The sequence below is a fragment of the Oncorhynchus tshawytscha genome, linkage group LG14 (assembly GCF_018296145.1).
Source record: "Oncorhynchus tshawytscha isolate Ot180627B linkage group LG14, Otsh_v2.0, whole genome shotgun sequence".
NCBI classification, from domain to species: domain Eukaryota; kingdom Metazoa; phylum Chordata; class Actinopteri; order Salmoniformes; family Salmonidae; genus Oncorhynchus; species Oncorhynchus tshawytscha.
In genome coordinates, this window is record NC_056442.1 from 3,734,786 (window position 1) to 3,747,534 (window position 12,749).

General features: G+C 44.2%; 1 protein-coding gene across 1 annotated transcript in view; it reads right to left on the minus strand.

Moving 5' to 3' along the window:
- LOC112236957 (ephrin-A2-like) overlaps positions 1-11,457 on the minus strand; it is a 33,412-nt gene extending 21,955 nt beyond the window's left edge. The window contains exon 1 of the mRNA XM_042296847.1: positions 9,722-11,457. Within this exon, the coding sequence (XP_042152781.1) occupies positions 9,722-9,912 (191 nt within the window). The 5' untranslated portion in view covers positions 9,913-11,457. The remainder of the gene's footprint in view (positions 1-9,721) is intronic.
- Between the last annotated feature and the right edge of the window lie 1,292 nt (positions 11,458-12,749).

Below are 12,749 nucleotides of genomic sequence, written 5' to 3' on the forward strand. Positions count from 1 at the left end.
ACTCTCCTCTCCTCTCATATCTCTCTACACTCTCCTCTCCTCTCATATCCCTCTACCCTCTCCTCTCCTATCCCTCTACACTCTCCTCTCATATCCCTCTACACTCTCCTCTCCTCTCATATCTCTCTACACGCTCCTCTCCTCTCACATCCCTCTACACTCTCCTCTCATCCCTCTACACTCTCCTCTCATATCCTCTACACTCTCCTCGCACATCCCTCTACACTCTCCTCTCATATCCTCTACACTCTCCTCTCATATCCCTCTACACTCTCCTCTCATATCCCTCTACACTCTCCTCTCACATCCCTCTACACTCTCCTCTCACATCCCTCTACACTCTCCTCTCCTCTCATATCTCTCTACACTCTCCTCTCCTCTCACATCCCTCTATACTCTCCTCTCATATCCCTCTACACTCTCCTCTCCTCTCACATCCCTCTACACTCTCCTCTCACATCCCTCTACACTCTCCTCTCCTCTCATATCTCTCTACACTCTCCTCTCCTCTCACATCCCTCTATACTCTCCTCTCATATCCCTCTACACTCTCCTCTCCTCTCACATCCCTCTACACTCTCCTCTCATATCCTCTACACTCTCCTCTCCTCTCAAATCCCTCTACACTCTCCTCTCCTCTCACATCCCTCTATACTCTCCTCTCCTCTCACATCTCTCTACACTCTCCTCTCCTCTCATATCCCTCTACACTCTCCTCTCACATCTCTCTACACTCTCCTCTCCTCTCCTCTCATATCCCTCTACACTCTCCTCTCATATCCCTCTACACTCTCCTCTCCTCTCACATCCCTCTACACTCTCCTCTCCTCTCACATCCCTCTACACTCTCCTCTCCCTCTCATATCTCTCTACACTCTCCTCTCCTCTCATATCCCTCTACACTCTCCTCTCCTCTCATATCCCTCTACACTCTCCTCTCATATCCCTCTACACTCTCCTCTCATATCCCTCTACACTCTCCTCTCATATCCCTCTACACTCTCCTCTCATATCCCTCTACACTCTCCTCTCATATCCCTCTACACTCTCCTCTCATATCCCTCTACACTCTCCTCTCATATCCCTCTACACTCTCCTCTCACATCCCTCTACACTCTCCTCTCACATCCCTCTACACTCTCCTCTCATATCCCTCTACACTCTCCTCTCATATCCCTCTACACTCTCCTCTCAAATCCCTCTACACTCTCCTCTCATATCCCTCTACACTCTCCTCTCCTCTCATATCCCTCTACACTCTCCTCTCCTCTCATATCCCTCTACACTCTCCTCTCATATCCCTCTACACTCTCCTCTCATATCCCTCTACACTCTCCTCTCATATCCCTCTACACTCTCCTCTCATATCCCTCTACACTCTCCTCTCATATCCCTCTACACTCTCCTCTCATATCCCTCTACACTCTCCTCTCATATCCCTCTACACTCTCCTCTCATATCCCTCTACACTCTCCTCTCATATCCCTCTACACTCTCCTCTCATATCCCTCTACACTCTCCTCTCATATCCCTCTACACTCTCCTCTCATATCCCTCTACCTCTCCTCTCATATCCCTCTACACTCTCCTCTCATCCCTCTACACTCTCCTCTCCTCTCATATCCCTCTACACTCTCCTCTCATATCCCTCTACACTCTCCTCTCCTCTCATATCTCTCTACACTCTCCTCTCCTCTCACATCCCTCTATACTCTCCTCTCATATCCCTCTACACTCTCCTCTCACATCCCTCTACACTCTCCTCTTTTATCCCTCTCTCCTCTCGGGACTAGTTTTGTACGGTACTACCCCTACCCCTGACTTAAAGTATGTAACTGCTCCAGTGATTTTGATGAAATTGAATAATTGAATCTCCCAGTAGATGCTTCACATTTGTCTGATTGACTGATGACTAACTAACTGATTAACCAACTGACATAAACATAAGAGTTTTCCCCTCATTCCTGCCCCACCCTTCTCTCTCTCTCCCTCCATCCCTCTCTCCACCCACCCATCCTCATGTGTGTCTACTGTAGTAGCCTGACTTAATCACTCATAGCTGGAAAACACTTAGAGGCTCTTCACTAAATCCATATCGAACACACATCCATATCAAAATGAGGTTATATCTGCGGGCAGTTTGCCACATCTTTGATCAATAATATCATTTCTGTTTTATTAACACCTCCAAACACTGACATGCCCCGTAAGCACTTTACCAGAAAACAAGCAACCATAACCCCCTTCTGGCCCCAACCCTTTACCAGACAACCACCAACACAACCCTTTACCAGACAACCACCACCCCAACCCTTTACCAGACAACCACCAACACAACCCTTTATCAGACAACCACCACCCCAACCCTTTACCAGACAACCACCAACACAACCCTTTATCAGACAACCACCACCCCAACTCTTTACCAAACAACCACCAACACAACCCTTTACCAGACAACCACCAACACAACCCTTTACCAGACAACCACCACCCCAACCCTTTACCAAACAACCACCAACACAACCCTTTACCAGACAACCACCACCCCAACCCTTTACCAGACAATCACCACCCCAACCCTTTACCAGACAATCACCACCCCAACCCTTTACCAGACAACCACCAACACAACCCTTTACCAGACAACCACCACCCCAACCCTTTACCAAACAACCACCAACACAACCCTTTACCAGACAACCACCACCCCAACCCTTTACCAGACAACCACCAACACAACCCTTTACCAGACAACCACCACCCCAACCCTTTACCAGACAATCACCACCCCAACCCTTTACCAGACAATCACCACCCCAACCCTTTACCAGACAACCACCAACCCAACCCAACCCTTTACCACATAACCCCCAACCCTTTACCAGACAACCACCACCTATAGAGGATTCTCTAACCAGAATCTATAGAGGATTCTCTAACCAGACAACCAGTATCTATAGCGGATTCTCTAACCAGACAACCAGCATCTATAGCGGATTCTCTAACCAGACAACCAGCATCTATAGAGGATTCTCTAACCAGACAACCAGCATCTATAGCGGATTCTCTAACCAGACAACCAGCATCTATAGCGGATTCTCTAACCAGACAACCAGCATCTATAGAGGATTCTCTAACCAGACAACCAGCATCTATAGCGGATTCTCTAACCAGACAACCAGCATCTATAGCGGATTCTCTAACCAGACAACCAGCATCTATAGAGGATTCTCTAACCAGACAATCAGCATCTACAGTGGGGCAAAAAAGTATTTAGTCAGCCACCAATTGTGCAAGTTCTCCCACTTAAAAAGAGGAGAGAGGCCTGTAATTTTCATCACAGGTACACTTCAACTATGACACACAAAATGAGGGGGAAAAATCCAGAAAATCACATTGTAGGATTTTTAATGAATTTATTTGCAAATTATGGTGGAAAATAAGTATTTGGTCAATAACAAAAGTTTAACTCAATACTTTGTTATATACCCTTTGTTGGCAATGACAGAGGTCAAACATTTTCTGTAAGTCTTCACAAGGTTTTCACACACTGTTGCTGGTATTTTGGCCCATTCTTCCATGCAGATCTCCTCTAGAGCAGTGACGTTTTGGGGCTGTTGCTGGGCAACACGGACTTTCAACTCCCTCCAAAGATTTTCTATGGGTTGAGATCTGGAGACTGGCTGGGCCACTCCAGGACCTTGAAATGCTTCTTACGAAGCCACTCCTTCGTTGCCCGGGCGGTGTGTTTGGGATCATTGTCATGCTGAAAGACCCAGCCACGTTTCATCTTCAATGCCCTTGCTGATGGAAGGAGGTTTTCACTCAAAATCTCACAATATATGGCCCCATTCATTCTTTCCTTTACACGGATCAGTCGTGCTGGTCCCTTTGCAGAAAAACAGCCCCAAAGCATGATGTTTCCACCCCCATGCTTCACAGTAGGTATGGTGTTCTTTGGATGCAACTCAGAATTCTTTGTCCTCCAAACACAACGAGTTGAGTTTTTACCAAAAAGTTATATTTTGGTTTCATCTGACCATATGGCATTCTCCCAATCTTCTTCTGGATCATACAAATGCTCTCTAGCAAACTTCAGACGGGCCTGGACATGTACTGGCTTAAGCAGGGGGATACGTCTGGCACTGCAGGATTTGAGTCCCTGGCGGCATAGTGTGTTACTGATGGTAGGCTTTGTTACTTTGGTTCCAGCTCTCTGCAGGTCATTCACTAGGTCCCCCCGTGTGGTTCTGGGATTTTTGCTCACCGTTCTTGTGATCATTTTGACCCCACGGGGTGAGATCTTGCGTGGAGCCCCAGATTGAGGGAGATTATCAGTGGTCTTGTATGTCTTCCATTTCCTAATAATTGCTCCCACAGTTGATTTCTTCAAACCAAGCTGCTTACCTATTGCAGATTCAGTCTTCCCAGCCTGGTGCAGGTCTACAATTTTGTTTCTGGTGTCCTTAGACAGCTCTTTGGTCTTGGCAATAGTGGAGTTTGGAGTATGACTGTTGAGGTTGTGGAAAGGTGTCTTTTATACTGATAACAAGTTCAAACAGGTGCTATTAATACAGGTAACGAGTGGAGGACAGAGGAGCCTCTTAAAGAAGAAGTTACAGGTCTGTGAGAGCCAGTTTGTAGGGGACCAAATACTTATTTTCCACCATAATTTGCAAATAAATTCATAAAAAATCCTACAATGTGATTTTCTGGATTTTTTTTCTTCTCATTTTGTGTGTCATAGTTGACGTGTACCTATGATGAAAATTACAGGCCTCTCATCTTTTTAAGTGGGAGAACTTGCACAATTTGTGGCTGACTAAATACTTTTTTGCCCCACTCTATATAGGATTCTCTAACCAGACAACCAGCATCTATAGAGGATTCTCTAACCAGACAACCAGCATCTATAGAGGATTCTCTAACCAGACAACCAGCATCTATAGAGGATTCTCTAACCAGACAACCAGCATCTATAGAGGATTCTCTAACCAGACAACCAGCATCTATAGAAGATTCTCTAACCAGACAACCAGCATCTATAGAGGATTCTCTAACCAGACAACCAGCATCTATAGAGGATTCTCTAACCAGACAACCAGCATCCTTTCTAACCCATTTTTCTGTCTCACTGTATAAACTTCCTATTTTTCTCTTAATGATTTAACACATTTCTACTTTTAACCCTCTTATGTCTCTCAGCTTTCTCTACTGAAATGTCGTCTTGAGGATTAATAAAGTATGAACCTATCAGCCTATACATTTGAAAGTCTAAGTGATTTGACGGTAGTTTAGAGAAAGGCATTTGGCTAATAACACTTATCAATGACTACGTACAAAACATAGAAATAATTTCTAAATAATTTGACACTCTTGTAGTGTAGATGGATCATTAATACATGATTATTTATATTAAAAATATAAAGTATAAATGATTTGTAGAGTACAGGGTTACAGCTGAGGTTAGTGTGTGTGTGGGGGGGGGGGGTAGAGCTAGGCTTAGAGACAGATGTGGAAGCATTACAGGAGATGCTCTTCTTCACAGCTGAAACATGTTAAAGCTGAACATTTGCGAAATAGCACAGTGCACCTGAATGAGGATGGCAGAGAGAACATGAATTATACATCCAGGCAGTCTCTCTGAATTAGTGAGAAAGTAGGAAGGAGAAATTGTGCCTCATCACCTCCTCAAGACTAATAAAGACAGCAGTGTGTGTGGGGGGGGGGGGTAATTCCCTTTCTCACCAACCAGAGAGAAAACAGCCTTTGAACTCTGAACCAATGAGGAGATGTTGCTGGGAGCTTTTTCTCACCAGCTGTGGCACACACACACACACATCTCTGAAAACCTCTCTCTCTCTCTCAGACAGACAAGTATTTCCTCTCCAATTGTGTTTCTCTCACAGATGTAGACAGCAAGAAAAACTTCAGAATAATAAGCTATCACAATCCCTTTCCAAACACACACACACACACACACACACACACACACACACACACACACACACACACACACACACACACACACACACACACACACACACACACACACTAATGCTTAAAGTTAGTGGTTGGTCACCATGAGTAAACACACACAAAGTGTGGATTACAGTCTGTCCTTGTCCATAGGACCTCTTTCAGGGTAAGGAAACTAATAAGGCATTTAATCATTTGGGTGAACTATCCCTTTAAGAAGCCCAGCGTAAAGCTGTTAGTAATGTTAGAAGGTAGCTGCACCGCCACTTTCTCAGCAGTCTAGTTTTTAGGACCGACCCAGTTTAGAACAGTGCACCATCTCTAACACACACACACAAAGACACACAGTTCTGGGATCTGGAAAGAAGACAGAAGTGTGCGTTTGAAGTGTGTGTGATCAAACAGTGAGTATGCAGCTCCACAGCCGTACGCCACAACTCATACCTCACACACTCCTCCTGTAACTCCTCCTGTAATCTCTTTATCTCCCCCGTCTTTGTCCCTGCCTTTCTTATAGTATATTTCTCTACTTCTTTCCTTTCTCACTCCTGTCATTTCATTGTCGTGTGTGTGGGTGGGCGTGCGTGCGTCTGTGTCGAATACCTTCTTTCCATCTCTTATGTTTCGATGTAATATTGAATGTTTCCATCTAATATCTCTAGTATATTGTGTTTCTAATGCAGTACACCAGATATCTTGTATATATCTGCTATCTTTGACATCTACTATCAGGTATTGTATAGATCAATAAAAACAAAGAAGGCTATGAAGTTACCAGTATAATGTGTGTCCCTCAGTGTTATTTCATTGGTTACCGCCTTGAAAATCAATGATTAGCAAGATATACAAGAACCTTGAGCATTCTCTCCAGTGGCAAACTTATCAGGGAGGGGTCTATATTAAATAAAATGATTAGCTAAACACACCCTTTAAGTACGTCATACATTTGAAGATTCAGTTAATCATGTGGTGTGTTTCAATCCAAAGTGCCACTTGGTGTTAGTGAATTTAAATGAAGGGAAATATCATTGTGAGCAAAATGATTAATCATATCACTTCAGTACATTCTTTTTAAATGATTGATGACCTTAGATTTCAGCATTTGTGGCCTCCATGTTTAACAAGAAAAACACAAACAATGACATGAACAGAAACAATGGCGCCTGGGGAAGGAACCAAAGGGAGTGACATATATAGGGAAGGAACCAAAGGGAGTGACATATATAGGGAAGGAACCAAAGGGAGTGACATATATAGGGAAGGTAATCAGGGAGGTGTTGGAGTCCAGGTGAGTCTCATGAGGCGCTGGTGCGCGTAACGATGGTGACAGGTGTGCGCCATAACAAGCAGCCTGGTGACCTAGAGGCCGGAGAGGGAGCACACGTGACACATTGGTGTTACCCTCATTGGTGTTAATACTCCTACTGGTGACACAATGTTATCATAATGGTAAACGTTATTTAAAGTCATTAAGGTACCATGTTAGTTGATTTAGAATGAGAAGATGTAACTAAATACATTGAAATAAATACACATCTAGAAGAATTAAGTACTTTTTTCCCCAAAGTGCCCAAATGTCACCATAATTCAAGAAGGACCTGTCAGTGAAGCGAGATCAGATCAAGAATAAGGGGATATTTCAGACAAGTGCCTCCATCTTTTAAAATGTATAATGAGTGGTGATGTGATTGCAATATCAAACACACACACACACCACTAAAAACAGATTTCCTAACAAAGTTTGCTGAGTGAAAGCTGTTCCGAGTCCTGACAAATGTTTTATAGACGTTTAACATCACCTGTAAAGCTAAACCAAGTGGAAAACAGATTGTGTACACCAGCAAAACATATATTCCTGTCTCTCTCCACATACTTTTTCTCATCCACCTCTCATTCCACAACTCTTCTCCTTCTCTCCTTCCAACCTCTGTCTCCCTCCCTCTATCTCTCTGTAAAAATGGTGTAGTGAGAGCTTACACAAACACACACACACACACACACCAAAAGCTTTGATTATTGTATTGTAATCAGGTCAGAGACGTTAACAGGCTTTTGTTGTCTTGTCTCCTGTTTCTTGTCTCCTGTTTAGAAGTGTTTGTCATAACTGATGTACATCAGTCATAGTGGGAATAAAAGGAAGACAGACACACAGACAGACAGACAGACAGGCAGGCAGACAGAGGCTGTTTCATGTCGAACAGAGAAGACAGTAAGATAGAGAGACACACACAAACACACAAAGGTTTGCTGTTACATGTACGTGTATAGTAAAGATGTGTGTGTCAGAAAAAACTGAAAGATATATCTGTGTATGCCACAGGGGACAGTAGAGAAAGTGTGTGCGTGTCTTGGGGAACAAGGGCGAGACAGATACATGGATGTGAATGTGGTGCAGGGGACAGGAGAGACTGCACATGGCTAAGTCTGTGTGTCTGACACAGTTGAGAGGAGAGTAGGCCTTTCTGCACACACAGACACACACACACTAGCTACTATCTTCCCCTTTCAGTTTCTCTCTGAGGACATCCATTCCATAGCATGAAACCCTCTGCAATCATCATTAGGGACCTCTGGAGGAGGATGGAGAGAACCACAAAGCCTCCCAGAAGAGAGAGGAGAAAACGTGATGCGGAGAAATCGGAATGGGGAGAAAACGGGATCAGGAGGAAACGGGATGGGGAGGAAACGGGATCAGGAGGAAACGGGATGGGGAGGAAACGGGATCGGGAGGAAACGGGATGGGGAGGAAAAAGGGAGGAGAGGAAATAATTACTTTGAAGGATAAACCCTGGGATTAGATTTGGCTATTATCTGAGGCTATAGAGACAGAATGTGTGTGCATGTGTGTTTCGCAGAAACAAAGCTCTGTGTGTGTGTGTGTGTGTGTGTGTGTGTGTGTGTGTGTGTGGTTTGAAACTCATCTCCTGTTCATTTGTTTCTGTATAAACAAACTTTTCCATCAACCTCCCATCACACAGTAATTCAGCTATACAACAATAGCATTGCACAAACAAAGCATGTTGTCTGATGTAGCACGTTGACAGAGGGAGGAGGGGAAGAGCAGAGTGAGAAAGGAAAAAAAAGAAGGAAAGAGACGGAGAGAAAGAGAGAGGAGAGAGAGAGGAGACTCTTCCTCCTTGCCTGTTAAATATTTGAGCACTTGTGGAGAGACAGAGCTGTTAGCTGAACTAAATCAGCAGCGTCAGTGTGTGTGTGTTGCAGGGGGAGACAGGGCTGTTAGCCGGTTAGTGGTAATTCAACCGTGATAGAGTGGGAGCACTTTCACTGTTTATATATGTACCTGAGAGAGAGAGAGAGAGAGAGAGAGAGGAGGGAGGGAGGGAGGGAGGGAGGGGGAGGCTGTCCAGTCTGTCAGAATTCATTAGACTGACAGAGCGAGGCTGCTCTGCACCATGTCAATGAGACCCAGCTAACCACAGCATTGTGTGTGTGTGTGTGTGTGTGTGTGTGTGTGTGTGTGTGTGTGTGTGTGTGTGTGTGTGTGTGTGTGTGTGTGTGTGTGTGTGTGTGTGTGTGTGTGTGTGTGTGTGTGTGTGTGTGTGTGTGTGTGTGTGTGTGTGTGTGCGTGCTTGCGTGCGTGTGTATCAGCTTTACTCAATAACTAGAAAGGGAGGCATGATGCCCTCATTGTCTATCAGAGACAAAAGGAGCTTTCAGCTCAATTATAGCATCCACACAAACACACACACACACACATGCACAGACTGTATCATCCTACCTGGGGTTTGTGCTGTTCCAGTAGACAGCATGGTGGTCGAAGATGATCTGGTCTTCAGCCCAGACGGACAGACAGGAAGACAGGACAGTCAGACACATCAGAACCACCTGCGTCACACACGTGCACACACTCCTCTGACCAGGCCGAGCCGTCCACCTCACACTCCTCAAACCAGTTACACACAACATCATAGTGTCCACTTGAAGTCTGCTTCGCTGGTTATGTTAGTTTACAGTTGAGTTGGAATATCCAGTGCATGGACCATCTCAATCAGTGTCTGGGCATTCAAAGATCCCATTCCATTCTGATTGTTCCAGCCTGTTAGTGGAAACAGGGTGGCAGAGGTCGTAGTGTGCAGGACTTTGAATCCAGGACTTTGTAATGCGGTTTGAATCCAGGTGTGTTGTTTTGGCGTGTTTTTGTTTACAAACCTTATCTTGAACCTTGACCACTTTGCTAGCATGCCCAAAGCTAACCTTACCCTAACCAATCGCTAGCATGCCCAAAGCTAACCAATCGCTAGCATGCCCAAAGCTAACCTTACCCTAACCAATCGCTAGCATGCCCAAAGCTAACCTGTTGCGCTTGCATGTTGCGCAAATCACTCAATCAATACAGGAAGAGTGTCTATGTTCTTGCCAGGGTCTGAGACTTGTCCTCCCTTATCCTCTCTGTACAACTTGTGCTCCCCTGAATATGACATCCAAACTAGTGACTTTCATTCTCCTGAATCCACACGTTTATCTTAAGTCCACTGTCTGTTCATTGATGATTGATTACATTGATGAGACATTGTTATTATTTGACATATTTCTGTATTTCTATAAATGCTGGCGTTGATGAATTATCAGCCATCTCACGATGTCGTCCTGTCTCTTTCGATCACACACCATCAGCACAAATAGAAACCTCTTCTCTCCACTCCTCTCCTCCACTCCACAATGAGACGCGAAGCCAAATCCAACCTGGGTTTAATGTCGTCCGGGGACCAAACATCCTGACTCCCCTCAGCTCGCTGGGACTGAACTGTCTTCTGTAAGAGATATATTGGTTCGTAACAGTTTCCTCAGGGAGTTGTTTTGGTACTGAACACTTTCTTCAGTGAGAAATGATGTTTTTGGTGATGAAGGTTCCTCTGTAAGATGTTTACTCCAGTAACAGATTCTGTTTCAGTACTGACCAGTTACTCCAGTAACAGATTCTGTTTCAGTACTGACCAGTTACTCCAGTAACAGATTCTGTTTTGGTGCTGAAGGAAAGATGTTTCGGTACTGGCCAGTTTCTATCTGGTCCTGAACACCTCCCTTTATTAAGGGAGTTCCATTTGAATATTCTTCAGATGTCCGTTTCGGTCAATATACCACGACAGGTTAATCGTTTCCTCAGTGAGAGTGGTTGGTTGGGTCCTGCTATTGCTGCTCGTTTTCATCAGAGATCACCAGCTATCACGCTCCTCCCGTCCCAAGTTCCTCTTCTGTCTGTTTCTGCTGATCTGGATGTAAAATACAATTCGGCTTCATGGTCCACACTCCACAATGTTCTTTACGGATCAACACACAGAGACTGGCAGAGACACACACACAGACTGGCAGAGACACACTCAGACTGGCAGAGAGACAGACCGACAGAGTGAATAACGTGGCGATCCTTCCAACAGTCTCTCATAGTGACAACACTCCTCGTGGTGAATCTGATTCTCAGCTCCCGCTGCTGCCAGAATCTCCTTACTGCTTGTTTTCACCTCCTTCTCTCCCTCCCTCTCCCTATCCTCCCTCTTTCTCCCTCCCTCCCTCCCCCCCATCCTCCCTCTCCCTCCCTCTCCCCATCCTCCCTCTCCCCTCCCTCCCCCTCTCACTCAGAGCTGGCGGAGTCTCTCAGTCTCTTAGCTCTGGGGACAGTGTCTGACTCACTGCTCTCGCGGCTCTGAAGCCGCTTAGTTCAGCTGTATTAAACTCCACATATACATAACATGGGTAATACTGACAGTGTTAGGTTAGATTATCTCTGTCAATCCAGTTACTACGTCTTTACAAAACGTGTAATCAATTAGTTACTACTCCTTTATTGTACAATTAAGGTATTACTACCTTTGTACTGTTCCACAATAATGTAGTTATCATTGTAGCGCATCTGTGCTGCAAGAATGTATATAATCAAAGTATTAAGAGTATTGTAAGAATAAATACTTATCTGTATGAACATACCTATATATATATATATACTCCCATCATAACCAATATAACCCAAATACAGCTGTAAAATAATACATCTACTGGCATACTGGGTCTGCTCTGTGTAATAAACCATTCTAACCATCATAACCTAAATAAATTAATAATAAACTAACCATTCTAACCATCATAACCTAAATAAATTAATAATAAACTAACCATTCTAAGCATCATAACCAAAATAAATTAATAATAAACTAACCATTCTAAGCATCATAACCAAAATAAATTAATAATAAACTAACCATTATTGCCATCATAACCAAAATAAATGAATAACAAGCCTTTTGCTACATCCACTAAATGTGTATGTGACCAATAAAAATGTTATTTGAATAAAGTAACCATCCTAACCTAAATTAATAATAAACTAACCATCATAACCTAAATAAATTAATAATAAACTAACCATCATAACCTAAATAAATTAATAATAAACTAACTATCCTAACCCAAACAACCCAGACCCAGCTGCATGTGGTCTGACTGTCTGACTGAATTATTCATAAGGTGGCTGTCTAGAGCACGCATGTTTAAACACACACCTCTCATCCCTCCTCTACCCCTCCGTCCTAGTCTCCTGTCTCGCTCCTCTCCATTTCTCTGTCGGTCTGGAGCAAGCATGTTTAAACACACACCTCTCATCCCTCCTCTACCCCTCCGTCCTAGTCTCCTGTCTCGCTCCTCTCCATTTCTCTGTCGGTCTGGAGCAAGCATGTTTAAACACACACCTCTCATCCCTCCTCTACCCCTCCGTCCTAGTCTCCTGTCTCGCTCCTCTCCATTTCTCTGCCGGT